The 15,558-nt window shown below is 46.3% G+C and overlaps 1 protein-coding gene across 1 annotated transcript in view; it reads left to right on the top strand.

The window, feature by feature from the left end:
* The window catches only part of LOC119657974, a 178,149-nt gene extending 163,117 nt beyond the window's left edge, over positions 1-15,032 (top strand). Inside the window, exons 3-4 of the mRNA XM_038065186.1 lie at positions 2,566-3,022; positions 12,782-15,032. Coding sequence (XP_037921114.1) covers positions 2,566-3,022; positions 12,782-14,124 — 1,800 coding nt within the window. The 3' untranslated portion in view covers positions 14,125-15,032. The remainder of the gene's footprint in view (positions 1-2,565; positions 3,023-12,781) is intronic.
* Positions 15,033-15,558: the final 526 nt, after the last annotated feature.

The following is a 15,558-nucleotide window of genomic DNA, read 5'->3' as shown; positions in this document are numbered from 1 at the left end:
AAACATCGACTAAAGTTAATGGTCCTTGCAAGACCTCGTGCATAAAACGTTGAAAGATTTGCGCGGCGTTACGGAGACCAAAGGTCATCGCCGGAAAATTAAACAGACCTAACAGTGTAGTGATCGCCGTTTGGCTGACATAGCCTTCGACAACAAGTATTTTATGGAAGGCCTTCAACAAGTCGTTTTCAGAAAACACACGTTTGCCAGCAAGGTTCAGGGTGACATCCTCGATGTCTTGCATCGGGTGTTTGCGTTGAGGCGGTGGTAATCTTGGTTCCGGCGCCAGAAACCGTCTTTCCTCGGCACGAGTTGTATGGGGCTTGCCCAGGGACTTTTAGAAGGTCGGTAGTAATCTTTGCTTATCATAAGCTGCAACTTTCAAATTTTTAGGGTTAAACCTCCGAGGGCGATCTGATACCGGTGGGTCGTTTGCCGTGAGGAGCCGCACCTGCTACGATTTGATAAGCTACCCAGGCGGCTTATTTCCAACAGCAGCTCTTCAACTTACTTTGCCAAGGAGGCGATCTCGGGAATGGGATGCGAACAAGTGTTGTTCTGAACGCTCGATACGACGTTCGGCACAGAGACGCTGGCGACGTGGCGATATCTAACCTCTCCAGGTCATATTAGCCGTTAGCGGTAATGATGGCACGGACGTGGGGCAGGAGCCACAGCCACAGCGATTTTACCAGAGGCTCTGGCACGCATCTCCCAGGGGTGCACTGCAGGAATTGCAATGGGCGCTGGTCGTCCAGCTCCAGATTGAAAAAGAATTAGTACGTCTTCTCGTCTTCGTTACGCCAAACACGGTGATATGACTTTGCTTAAGCATCTGGTATCTATTAGTGTCGAGTAGTGTCTGTCAAATGATCGCCACTTGGGCCAGAATTGACATATCCAATTCGGCTATAACTCTGTCGAATCGCGCTGCGTCGCTCGTCATACGGTTGTTTCGGAACTGCGCCTCGACGCGTACGAACCTCAGATCTGGCTTGCTTTTCCAGCAGCGGAGGCCTGGCCTTCGTCGGGGTCGTAGAAATTGCAATTCGGTATTCTTAAATGCAAATCGTTACCTTGGCGAGATCACCAATGTGTCTTCCTTCCTCCTTAGGTACGGAATACGCCAATGATGAGAAACTCAGCACTTGAAGAAGTAACAACAACGGTTTTATTTAAGTGAAAAGGAATTTAACAAGTTTAAAGAATTGTGGGTTAGGTGTTGACCGGTTGGCTGCTTCAGATCCCCCCGGTCGATATGTGCGATGTGGACAAATATCTCGCGCCCCTGATGGTGAGCGCGACAGCACACCAACTTCCCTCAGGACCGCTCTCTGTTGTCAAACACGGGTACTTATTGAACTGCTCTCGTATATTGGAGCTAGATATCGCCTAACTATTATAGTTAGCAGCCTTAGATCTGTAAAGACAATACAAGTTCAATAAGAAAATACGTAAATTATCAGTCCTTATCCGTTCTTGGGTTCACTGTAAGAGGTAGGGTTGTAAACTCTTAAAAAAAAAACCCTTCACATGGAAGATCAGTTCAACTTTTTCTGTATGTAGTCTTATGTTAAGAAAGAACTTCAGCAATCCTCACGTGAAGGTTTGGGTTTGGAGACGAAGTTGTTGGTATTGGAGCTTTGTTGTCCTTTGACCCAATATGCAAACATTATTAAAAACTTGGGTATTAAGCAGAGATTTATGGATTCTTCCTTGTTGAAATAGATAAAGAAGATCTAAAAATAAGAAGAAAAGTATTTGGTGGTTGATCTTAAAAGAATCCTTGAAGCTTTTTTTCTTCGAGTGGCTCATGTTTCGTGGTGATAATTAAAGGTTGGAGTCTCAAAATAACGAAAAGTGTTTGATACGCTTAGAAGTAAAAAGTCAACCGGACATTTTTCTTGCTGATAATATTCAAAACTTAACATCAAACAAAACTTCGGCAAGACTTCAGCTCAGAAGCATCCTCAAATGCCGAAAAGGATATAGACAGACAGTTTGGTACTTAAGTAAAATTTGACTTACAAAATATTAGGAATTCCACAGAGAAATCTTTTCAAAAATTTCAGATACAATCCATATTATTTATATCATTTGTAATACGACGAAAAACTATTAGAGGGAAGGATTTCTCCTGCCAATATCACATAAAACCCCTAACGAATAGCTTTTTGGGTCAATCAACTGTAAAACTTTTATTACCCAACGAAATATACCCCAGACAAACAGAATGTCCTTTTGAAAAGAAATTCTGCTTAGCAGAGAGGACCAACTTGCCATTGAAATATTTATTACCCATCGCATTATAGGGCTCCTAAAATGTCCTTTATGTTCTCTTGTACATTTCCGACTGGCGAAAAAGTAGATGAAACTTTTATTAGGTACTTTTCCTGTCAATAATGCCTAGATTCACTCATCATCTGAACGTAAAACGTCTTCACGGGGGTATTGAGGGTAGACATTAAGCAGCTCTCTCACTTAATTCTACACGCGCTATTTTCATTTCAAACTCGTACCAACAGCATTTTATGACTTCCTTTTCTTTGCATTATCCTTTCATAGATTTCATACAATCAGCAAAGCTTTTCAACCGAGACCCCGTCACTGGAAGCTAATAATTTCAACGACTTGGACAATTACTATCTAGACGAAGACGAAAAGGAAAATGAAGATGATGCTCCCGATGAGGATATTGAATCGATATCAAATGGGAAAACCGCACCAAAGTCTTTTAAAAATGTCGAAGGAGAGCATATCGTATACGGCGATATGGACGGCGACATAATACTCAAAGGGTTCAATACTGGCAAATGGGAGCATGATGAAAAGGAATCGACAACAGCATCGTCAACGGCATCGTCAACGACAACGACAACCATCTTGCCATCAACCACTGTTACGTCTAGTTCGGCTAAGGAGCAAACGATCATGGACAATGACGACGAGGAGGGTGGATTCCCACCCATGAAGAACGGGTCAAATGGCTACAAGAACTGGCTAACGAACCGTAAAAGAAGAGGTAAGTCACACACGTCTTTGAGGTAAGCGTGGCGGTGAATATTCAAGTGCTCACCATCATGAATGGAGGGAGAGTTACCATTTTATGAAAGTGTATTCATTGGTTATCTTTTTATTTGTATGCAATTTGAAAGGGAAATAACAAGATAAAGCTCCTTTAACGGAGAGCAATTTCTATACACATGAGACAATTCAGTGGGGATGAAATCAATTAATTTTCCTCGACAAGAAATTCAATTATTCACGCATTTTTCCATTGTCCTAGACCCACTCACGGATGTCCTAGCCATTGTTTCCCCTCCCTTCCTAATTTCCCCATACTCATCTGTCATAATGTTCCCGGCCTTCCACCGAACCCCAGTAAATCCTTCCACCCCTCACTTCGCTTCAACCTCTCCAGAAATTACTTAAACGGCACTCTTGATTTGGTCCTATCCACATTGCCTATGCATTGCTTTTCCCAATTCTCGGATGCTCCTCCTTTCGTCGCTCCTGACGTTTATCATCCTGCTTACGCTAGAATCAATTTCCATGTTGTCCGCCCGCCTGATATGTTCAAATTTCGAGAGGCCAACTTCGAACGTTTGGATTCAACGCTGTCCAAAATCACTACCACCAAAATCTAGGAAGCACATAGTATCTGGCTGGTTTCAGCGCTGCCTTAGTTTGCGGAAACCTCAAGCCCTTTTGGTCTTACATGTACAATACCATCAATCCCGCCAAGCCTTCTCCCCTACTAATCACTACTCTGTTGACTCGCCGCAATTATCGTGAGCTTACTTTTGCTTTTCCTCAGTGTTCAAGCCCTTTTCTCCTTCTCCAGAACAACATTCTGGACTGCTCCATTCCCGATAGTCTTGCCCAGTATAGTTCCCTCAACTGTTCCTTTTCATTTCTTAATGTCATAGCCATGAATCTGTTTCCGATTCCACAGAAGGGTTCCAGCCCGTGTGAAGGCGGCCCTACTCCTCTCCTGGCTAGTTCGTCCGCTGCCTTCTTCTCACAGTACTTCACCAGTTTAGCTCCGCGGAACCCGGATGTCGCCTCTTGGGAAGTAGCCCGATGCCACGACTGCCTCTCAAGTGCTCCTCCCGACTTCCAATGAGACTTGGATAACCACAAGGTCCTCGGTCAGGAACTCTGAAAGACTAATATGTTTTAAATTACGTTTGAGAATTATACAAGTTCTTGGTTTTTCGGAAGAGGAATCCCAAATTACCTACGTGCTTCGGATCTACCCAACCCCCCGAACCAGCCCCAGTGATTGATTCAGTCCTTTCCGCCTGTCTTTCCTCGGCTTTTCCCTGTGCATGTGGTCAGGAAGGTTGCCAAATCTATAGTTGATATCAGACGTTAGGAAGGAAACCAGCCCTCAGTGGCGAGGGTGCTAAATGGTATCTGCACCATCTAAAGGAAAGCCTGAAAACAGAAGAGGCTGTTAAGAAAACTCAGGATTGACCTAAATGTTCAGCTTCGAAGCCAAGCAGGTAGGGAGCGGTGGGGATCAGCCCGCAAAAAGGGAATGCTACTAAGAAATCCAAACCGGACCTCAAGAAGGGGGAAATCCCTCGATGTTTAGGGGTGAAGGAAGGTGCCGGTAGGTAGTTATGTTAATACGGTAAAGAGCATTCGATTGGTAATGCTGCCGAAATTATTTCCGGAGCAGGAACTAATAGAAGCCCTCATCGCCATGAATATGTGTGAATACGAAGCTCGCCTTCACTGGCATAGGCTTTGGACCAAGTCTTATACTGGTGAAATGCGTGATGGAAAACACGGCGAACTGACTTAGGATTATAGTCTCCAAATTGCCGGGATAGAAGGGAATGAAACTGCCGACATGTGCTGAGGGATGATATACCAGAGCACACATGGTGACGGCCGCAGCGATTCAGACGACGAAGCCTCTGCGTCTCATCATCACTTACAATATGAACCACTAGTCACGATAATAGAGGCTTTTCATAAGCGAGGAAAATTGCAAAGGTAAGCTTCTTCCGATTGGGGTAGATGACCCAACTTTGGAGGCAATTAAACGTCATAACTGTCTGATGAATTACATTCACGGCAGTAAAGATGTGCCCGTCTACAGGGAGAAACCTTGGAAAGATACTTTAGAGGGCACATCGGAAACACTATTGAGGTTCCTGAAGAAATCGCAGATTCTATAGAGTCTGAAAAGGAGCAAGCTAGCGGACCTGCTGTCCATACAACAAAAGAAGTTAGACGACCAGAACTAGGCCTTCTAGGAGTCAAGTCTGAGAGCGAAACGGGAGCGAGTGCCACATCGGAGAGGATCACGCTCCAACATTGGATAAGAGCTAGATGCCCTAGTTGAGCCAATGGCGAATACTAAAAAGTAACTCCACGATAATTGCGAGATAAATTTGGGGGAAGTCTGGGCGCGATTGATGGTGTTGTACATGTGGGAACAAAAGGGTTTAAGGTTTCCGCAGACCAATACAATCCCAAGACTAGCCAAATACTAGCGGGGAGCAACGAAGATTAGCCCGTATGGAGGGGATGCTCCCAAAAAATCCAAACCTGAACCCAAGAGAGAAGAGAACCGGGCAGGTCAGGGGTGAAGGCAGGAATCTGGAAGCTCCCCATTAGCTACGTTAGCGCGATCAAGGGCATTCAAGTGGCCATACTGCCAAAAATGTTTCCAGAGCAAATACAAACGTCGGAGATGTTTTCAGACGTACCCTTGCTGGTCTGCGAATTTCATTGGTGGTGGTAGCCGTAGTAGGCCAAAGTTAACTTTGGTTCCACAGTGTGTGTATTGCACGGTGTCCTATTTGTTGTTGTTTGCCTTTTGATATTTTTCACTGTAGCACTCAAGGGTCAAAAAGTTCCCACTAGTATGGGGGCTAAGAGATTCGCCGTGTCATAGCCCCCCATAGCACGGGAAGGTCAAATTTACTCATTGAGGTCCTTTCGAATACAGTCAGTTACCCCTGACTGCAAACTATCCCATAGGTATAGCTGGGATAAAACTCCGAATTAAGGGAGGTAGTTTTTTGATTCCTCAGTCTAGATTCGTAGCGATTTGTGGATAGTAGCGTCACTTCGAACAGGGTGTGACTGTCATCACCTACTAACGGTCTTGGTAGACAAGAGGCTTAGCATTTTTTTTTTTTTGAGGAGGTGGAAATCTTTAAAAAACTCTGGCCTGGGCACGCCAGAGTGTGGGATTTTTACCCACTAAAACCACCCCCGACTCCCCCCCTACTCCGTGGAACGACCTTTAGGTATTACATCACGGGGCGGATCAACAGAGACCACTGCTCAAAAAGCGGGGACAAACAAAAGCACGTCTCAGATAAATATATCAGACGTCAGGAAGCAGGTAGGCCTCAGTGGTGCAGGTGCTAAATGGTACCTGCGTTATCTGAAGGAAGCATACCTTTATGGGAATGAAGAAAGCGGGGAGCAGCTAAGATTAGGCCGCATGGAGGGAATGCTCCCAAAAAAATCCAAACCTGAATCTAAGAGAGGAGAAAATCCGGACAGGTCAGGGGTGAAGGCAGGAATCACGAAGCCCACCATTAGCTACGCCAGCGCGATCAAGGGCATTCAAGTGGCCATACTGCCAAAAACGTTTCCAGAGCAAATACAAACGTCGGAGATGTCTTCAGACGTACCCTTGCTTGTCTGCGAACTTTATTGGTTGTAGCAGCCGCAGTAGGCCAAAGTTGACTTTGGTTCCACAGTGTGTGTATGGCACGGTGTCCTATTTGTTGTTGTTTGCCTTTTGATATTTTTCACTGTAGCACTCAAGGGTCAAAAAGTTTCCACTAGTATGGGGGCTAAGAGATTCGCCGTGTCATAGCCCCCCATAGCACGGGAAGGTCAAATTTACTCATTGAGGCCCTTTCGAATATAGTCAGTTACCCTTGACTGCAAACTATCCCATAGGTATAGCTGGGATAAAACTCAGAATTGAGGAAAGTATTTTTTGATTCCTCAGTCTAGATCCGTAGCGTTTTGTGAATAGTAGCGTCACTTCGAACAGGGTGTGACTATCATCACCTACTAACGGTTTTGGTAGACAAGAGGCTTAGCATTTTTTTTTTTTGACTACCCACTAAAACCACCCCCGACTCCCCCTACCCCGTGGAACCACCTTTAGGTATTACATCACGGGGCGGAGTTAGCTTACTTTAGCTAGGTCTCCCCTCGTCCACCCGCGGGGTCCGCAACCGCGCCCTCCTCACTTCTTCCGCTTTTCGCAATCCATCCTGGATTACAGCGATCATGGAATTGATCGCATCCCAGTCTTCCTGACAGGCTACCATTCTCCGGACAAAATTTTCCGGTGATAGCACCTCACCTAGAGTTTCTTCTAGGTTCCTCCTTTCTTCTACGAACCTAGGACACTGAAAGAAAACGTGCGCTGGGTCCTCTGGGACCCCGCAGTTTGGACAATTAGGCGAGTTGTCCAATTTAAACCTGTACAGCTATTGACGGTACCCTCCATGGCCGGTGAGAAACTGGGTGAGATTATAATTGATCTCCCCATGCTTTCTCTCCAGCCACTCCCCGATGGAAGGAATCAACCTGTAAGTCCAACGACCCTTTTCTAACTGGTCCCATCGCTGTTGCCACCTCCTTATGGATCTCTCCCTTTCGGCTTTTTTCACCTGAGATAAGGGTGAGATGGACCTGGTGTTATAAATGTTCATCATTTCGGTTGCCAGGATGTCAATCAGCATCATTCCCGAAATGACGAACGCTGCATCGTCTGTGACGGTCCTGAAGGCAGAACACACCCTTAGGGATGTTCTTCTGTAAACCATACTCAATTTATGTGTATTGCCTAAAACCTGCAGTACTTTTGCCTAAACTGGGACTGCATGCAGCATGACAGAACTCACCACCCTGGCTATGAGCAGCCTGCAAGTGTTCCACGGGCCTCCTACGTTCGGCATCATCCTTGGCAGAGCAATACTCGTGGTGGATGCTTTTTTTGCAAGTATGCTCTATGTGCTGCTTAAAATTTAGTCCTCCGTCTATCATTACCCCCAAGTATTTGATGGCTGGCTTGGAAGTGATGATCCGATTCCCGATTCTAATGCAGGCGTAATTTCTTTTGCGGCGCTTAGTGATGAGGACCGCTTCCGTCTTTTCCTCCGCGAGTGCCAGTCCAGCAGTCCCTAACCAAGCCTTAACAACACTGATTGCTTCGCTTGAGTACAACTCAGCATCCTCAAGATGCTTTGCGACCACAACCAGTGCTATATCATCGGGGTAACCTACCACCGTGGCTTCCTCCGGAACCGGAAGGTTGAGTACATCATTATACATGATGTTCCACAGTAGTGGGTCTAGTACAGAGCTCTGTGGGACACCCGCGGAGACAATGTACACTTTAGGTCCATCATCGGTATCATACCAAAGTATCCGCTCTTTCAAATAGCTATCTATAATAGCGGTGAGGTAGGTGGGAACACCAATCGTCGCCAGAGACTTTCGTATTTAGTTTCAATTGGCCGAGTTAAATGCATTCCTGACATCCAGGGTCACCACTACACAATATTTGCTGGTACAACCCCTTCCGTGAATTGCATCTTCGGCCAAGCCAGTAACCATTTACGGAACCCATACTGCCTATCTGAAAGGCCCCTTTGGCTCTCGACGACTGGAAGTAATCTATTATAAATGACCCGCTCCGAGATTTTCCTCATAGTGTCTAGAAGACATATGGGTCTATAGGAGGACGGTTCCCCTGGATGTTTGCCAGCCTTAGGCAACAGCACCAGCTTCTGCCACCTTCCATAGTGCAGGAAAGATACCCTCCGACATGCACGTTTCGAACAGCTCCGCGAACATATCCGGTCTACATTTGGCGGCAAGTTTGAGGGCCTTATTCGGTATGCCGTCTTGACGGTCTTGCCCGGGGCTTTACTGTCCCCTATTCGACTGCAGATCTCCATCAGCTCATCCCCGGTGACTGGTGGAATCGGTGTCACATTCAGGGGCCGCTGGAAGGTGTCAGTACCCCCTTCTTGCTGGGGAAATAACCCCTGGATTATTTTCAACAAGAGTGTAGTGCACGTGATCTGCGGAGACGATCGGCGTCTGAATCGTGCTGTCACGATTTTATAGGCGCTACCCCACGGAATTATGTCCGCTTCCGAACAGAGCTCCTTAAAACATGCCCTCTTACTCCGCTGGATGGCGAGCTTGAGGTTCTTGCGAGCTTCCCTATAGGCATGCTCCTTTTGTCCTTGATCGATCCTACCTATTGCCCTATGAGCCGTTCGTCTGGCTCTGTGGCAAATCGATCGAAGGCTGGCAAGTTCACTATTCCACCAATAATTGAGTCTTCTACTCTGGAATGAGCATCTCCTAGGCATCGACGCGTCGCATGCTTTAGAGATACTCTGTGTGACATTGAGAGCTCTATCCGTGGAAGTGCCTGCTTTGCTAGGCAAGTCTAGCCACACCTCCATGAATGTCTGCTCATCAATTTGCTTTGGCAGACCATCCTGGTGTCCTTCTGGATTTCGGCTTCCGGGGTGCGGGTCTCCTGCCTTGTGGCTTCAACCTTAGTTCAAAGGTGATTGCCTGGTGGTCGCTGTACGTGAAATCCTCACTAACTTACCAGGACATGTTAGGTGCTAACGCAGGGCTGATAAAAGTCAGATCTACAATTGACCCAGTTCCCCCTTTCCGATAAGTGTTTATATCGCCTTCGTTGACCAGAACCACATCCAACTGGTTGAATGCTTCTAATAAGCACTCGATAGCCCACGCATTAAAGTCACCGGCTATCACCTTTGGACTCCGTCCCTTTGCATCGTGAATAAGATCGTCTAACAGTCCTCAAACTCGGGCAGTGTGAGGCTCGGTGGGGCGTAACAGCTATATATGAATATACCGCTTATTTTTGCCCACACAAAGCCTCTAGCCGCCTGACCCATGCTATATTGTATGGCTTGACGACCGCACGCCCATATCGCCGCTCCACCAGTCGAATCTGTGACCCATACAGCACCGTCAAGATTTCTGTACGGTTCACTAATGATAGCAATCTCCATTGCGGACTCGTAAGTGGTCTACGCAAGCAAATCTTGTGCGACCCTGCAATGATTCAGGTTCATTTGTATTAACCTCATTTTTTCACTGCAGTTAACGCCTTCCTAAATTCTGGGCATTTCCCACTTCCGGAAATATGCCGGTTATCCCTTCCCTCCTTTTCCTCGCACAAAATGCATTTGGGGTCTCTATTGCACTCCTTGGCAATATGTCCTTTTTCCCCACATCTTCGACATCGATCGGACCGATCGTCGCCGCTAGTGCATGCCTTCGCGAAGTGTCCAAACATTAGGCATTTGAAGCACCTTTTTAAGGAGATCTGTTCCCTTAGTCGGCAAACAACCCATCCAATCCGAGCCTTCCCCACGGCCAACAACGTCTGCGATGACTCCACTGGCAGTCGAATTGTGGCCGTTTGAGTACCGCCATAAGCCTTTCTTAGGCTCACGATGGATTCTTCCCTGAAATCCTCCAACTTGAATTGTTCCTTCAAGGCAGTGCAGATCTCTTCTCTGGATGTTACCTTATCGAGATCCTTACACTGAATATAGATCTCATGTTTTTGGGAACGAACCGCGATATTCTCCCCAAGTGAGTTTAAAACTTGGTTACGAAAGTCGTCAGTTTTACCCACGCTGGATTTTTTCAGCTCAAACATGAGATCACCTTTCTGGGTCCTCCGGATTTTGCTAACATTTCCGCCTAGGTCTTTTAGGTCGGGGTCAGATTTCACCTTCTTCAGTATCTCCGCATATGTTAGATGTCCTCTGCTGGAGATTACAATTGCCTCCGGGCGAATTCGCACCTTTGGTTTCTTATTTCTTTTTTTATTCACGACCTTAGTCCAACCATCGTTCTTATTTTCTTTCAGTTTCGGTTCGCTAGCCGACTTTCCTACTTTTGGTACTTTGGGCCCTTCTGAACTTTTAGTTCCCTTTGTTGGACTGGTCAAGACCCCTTTTTTCCTTTTTGGGGCCTGTTGATTCGTCAAAGCTTCCCCCTCCTTGTCTCTCACTCTTTTACTTGAGCGAAGGTCGGCGAATTTGTGCTTGGGTGTCACTTGGGTCGCCTGTGACACTGTTGAGGCTGGGATGTCCGGCTTTTCATTAGGCTTTCTTATTTCTTCCTGTGACCTATTATAAAGCACCCTCATGGCTCTCACCATGTTCTTAATGGCTTGGTGCACGTTGTGCTTGTCCTTGATGAATTCGGACAGCTCAACTATTTTAGTCCCAAGCTGCATAAAAGGTAGTTCTTCTGGGTCAGGGCTCTGTTCTCGGTGAGTCCTGGCCAGACTACTCCTTTTACTGACTCCTTCACCTTTTTCAGTTGCTGAGCTCCCATGAGCTTTCTCTTTTGCCGGCTTCGATATTGGAGGAGATCGTAAAATTGATGAGCTTCTCCTGAATGGATCTATTTGCTGCTGCTGGAGTACCTCTTGATCAGATCCGATGGGTGTCGAAATCGCCTTTTTTGGCCAGCTATCTCCTTTTAGCCCATCATTCTTTGCCTTCGCAATTGGTGTTCTTGGCAGAGTTGTGCTTCGTTTGAACACCTCCTTCTCCAAATCTAAAACACTTGTAGTATTAGATGCAACGGTGGCCAAGTTGTCCACCACCGAAGCACTGCGGTCGAGGGATATCGACGGCCGGGAGCCCGCTTGCTCACTCCCAAAAACCGTCGGTATTGGGGTTCCCAGCCCCTGCACCGTAACTTTACTCCTTCTCAATTCGTCCATGTTGGTTTTATTTTCTGGGTGTCCTTCCCATAGCCATTTTGGTCCACGCACCAGAGATGAGCAAACACTAGCCCATGCACAGTCAGAAAAGAAAAGTGCATGAACACATATTTACACATCAATAGGTATGCCCCAATCCGCCAGCTGGGGTCGCGCCTGATGGGAGATCTGGCCACTCCTCACAGTCTGGGCAGCACGCTTAAGGTCACTCTCCTCTGGGTTCACGGGCATAGGGGGGGTGACGGATTAGCCAGGCGAGGCTTTGCTCTTGGCAGTCCTTCCGCGAATACAGTCGGTGTTCCGCTGGCGTCTATCAGGGGCCGAGTCTACTCGCACTACATAGTAGCCGCAGGTCTAAGATAGTGAAGTCTTACGAGCTGTGCCAAGTCAAGGATAGTTTGGCCCGCTTATAACATAGCCCGATCACGAGAGCTCCTGTGTCAGACGCGTGCAAATTTATTCAAGATTGCGGTAGTCTGCACGGGGTACTGGACCATAGGGGACCATGCCGCTAGGCTCGACATACCCTACAATTCGCATTGCCGAAACTGCGGAGAAGGAAGGGCTAGAGCCAGGCTGCGGACACTGGGTAAACCATCCATTGGGGACCTCAGAGAGATTTCTGGCTGCATGGTGGGAGAGCCACTTTCTTTCGTGAATGTTAAGGGCTGTCTCTGAAGAGCCGAGCTGGTTGCACTCTGCCTCCCTGCTCCCATAACTGTATGGATGAGGATGATCCCACCCGGAAAGTCACGGTCTAAGGAGTTTGTGGCATCAAAACGGCCCACCAAAAACTTATTGGGCTCCTCGGAGCGGCCACTGATACCTACCCTACCTATCCCCGTAGATCCTACCTACCGTCCGTAGATAAAATGATTTATCCAAAACTGATTTCATATTAAAATAGCAACACCATTTCATTTCACACTTCCATTGTCAACGACGTTAACTCGGTTATTCTTTCTTTCCATTCGCTTCCAGCGCACTCATCCTTTGAGAAATACAAAGCATATCATCGCAATTACCGACGCTTTGGTCACAGGGGACACAAAAAAGCCTTCGGAAGATACAAAAAATACGAGCACCATCGAAGCAAACACAAAAGTGGCATGTTCCATCATCATCAGCATCAGCACCACAACCATTTCCATCAGGCAACCACTTTCAATGACAAACCATACTATCAAGGACAAGTGAGCTACTATCGAAAAGACGATGAAACCATTGATGACCCCGACGTTGGAGTCGTCGTTGCTGACAAATCATTTCATTTGCCTGCGAAAGTGCGAAGCTCCCAACACTACGGACAGTATCGTCGAGCTGGAGGAGGCAGAAACGGAGGTATCGCTAATAGCTATCGATCCGAGGAATATCCTGTTCGAAGTGTCAAATGGCCACATCTTCGACGAATCGAATATCAAATCACAAAGGATGAACGCCGCGAGCAGGATGAAAATGATGATGAGGGTGAACTTCCGCCATATATCAGGAAATACAATAGACGTAATAAGCAGTTACTCGATTTGCTGGAAGGCACGATACCCCCTCCCACAACTACTACTTTCTCTGCGGCCCCAATACCGGCAATGGTACAGTATAGTGATTTCAATGATGACGACAGTGAGAGAAGGAATAACAGGAAACATAGCAGGGCAAGCCATCCTGAAGGACGCACCCACTATCACAATCATAAAAATCCCAAATGGATTATGGAAGATTTATTTGAGGAGCAACGAGCGAATCCAAACAACCCGAAAATTGAAGACGACCAATATCCCAATGACTCTCTGATGCCTTCAAAATCACCAACTAGTGCAGAAGCCAAGAGAATCAGCGATATGGACTACAAAAACGTTTTGAAGCGAAAAGATTTTTCTGATGAAGATGAGGATAGCATAGAGAATATGAGCAAGGATGAGGACGACGAGCACCTGAAGTCAATACAGCAGAACGAACTTCCCACTCGGAGCGTCATCAGCGACTTGCGAGTATCCGAAAAAACATTGTCAGGGGATGGTAAAAGTTCGCAGAAAGACGCCGTTGCTCCTCCCTCTAAAACAGGAAAACCTGGTGACAATCTTGCCGCTAATTCTGTAGCATCCCCAACCGAAACTCTTAAAATATCGCCCAAAGCGAATCAGTTCATCTACCATCGTGTCGCCTCGTCAAGATCTGTGGGCACAGGGACTAATATCAGAGGCGTTGATGGAGGTTCCCGAAAACAGCGACTGCCATTTGTTGCAATCACAGATCGAAGATTGGAAATGTCGAAGATGCAGAAACCAACTGCAGATTTCCAACAGAATCACTTGCCATTGCCTTAAAATCCAAGACACATTTAGAAAGTAGTGCAACTATGATAAGCATAAAAATCAATATGTATTCTATATTTAATAGGGAATGTATCTTTCGTACGGAAATAAGATAGTAATCGTTCATCCATTGAAGTGCGGAGCTATTTTCAAAAGTATGAGTTGCACTTGGGCACGAGGAGGTGCTCAAGATGTTAAAAGGGGGCAGAGCACTACTGCAAAGTGATTTTGAGTGATGCCAAGCTTGCATTTCCTTACGACCGGATGAATGATTAAAAAGTTGTGGTAGAATACAAACTCGTAGATTGAATATAACTCCATTAGTGGGAAAATGATTGACCATCAAATCCCTACATAGCTGAATGAAATGTCAGTTCAACATAGGAATCTTTAGGCAGGTTCAAACTCGCTTGCTAATCCGTAATTCGGCAAAATACATTAGCCCCAACGGGAGGAAGACGTCCTGGCTAACGATAGTAGGTTGCCATTCAGCGTACCATTATAGGTGCTTTTACCTATAATTTAAGTTCACAGTTAGTTTATCTTATCGCGGAACTGTAGAAGGTCCTATCCTTACACTTCCTCTCGGCCCGTCGAAACACACTTCCACATGCTCTACATTTTTTCCACAATAAGGAACGCTCTATATCTACAAATCCGTCTGCTCATCAGAGGGTAAAATTGCACACGTTTTCATCTAAATTTCCCACATAAAATGTATAATTTTCCACAGTCTGCATACCGTGCGGCCACATTTGCCAGCAACGCAATCATCATCACCGTCACCATCACACTTATCTGGCTCGGAAGCAAAAAGCTTCTTCCGTACATGCAGTCTCAAGTTTCCATTAACATCCTTGTAATTAAACTTAAAACATCCCCTTCCACACAAGACCTGACCACCCCACTCTCGAGTGCGCCCCCCCCCCCCCCGCAGTCAAATCGTGTAACTCTGCCAGCCCTTCCGGAGTGTGTGTTCGACTCCCCCGTACAGTTCACAGTCGACCTTGTTCCCATTACAGGAAGCATTCGGGTCAAGATAGAATCAGCGCTTATGAGAAATAAGGTCAGCAATTACTCAGAAATGTACTCCTGGGCCATGTCCACTGCGCCCCACGTTACATTCCGCCTTTTCCTGCCTGAGTCGGTAGAAAGGACTTCGGCTTAATTGTGATTTTATCAGTGAACAGTAAAAACTGACCATAACTTTTATTATAAGTGCTACATAGTGACCATTACGGAAGGACTTTCTGTCTCCTCGCCCTCGACTTCCTTCTACGTTCTCAACTTATCACTTTCGCTCGCTCAAGTCCGAACTGGCACCCGCTTAACTACTTGCTACATTCTTAGATGAACCCCATCTTAAGGGTAGATAGTGGCGCAGGAACCATATCTAAAAGGACTGTGTGGACGTAGACAAAAAATACGCTCATTATTTCCTAAACG

This window comes from Hermetia illucens, chromosome 5 (assembly GCF_905115235.1).
Source record: "Hermetia illucens chromosome 5, iHerIll2.2.curated.20191125, whole genome shotgun sequence".
Classification (NCBI taxonomy): Eukaryota; Metazoa; Arthropoda; class Insecta; order Diptera; family Stratiomyidae; genus Hermetia; species Hermetia illucens.
Note: the sequence above shows the minus strand (reverse complement) of the source record. Positions and strands in the feature narration are given on the sequence as shown.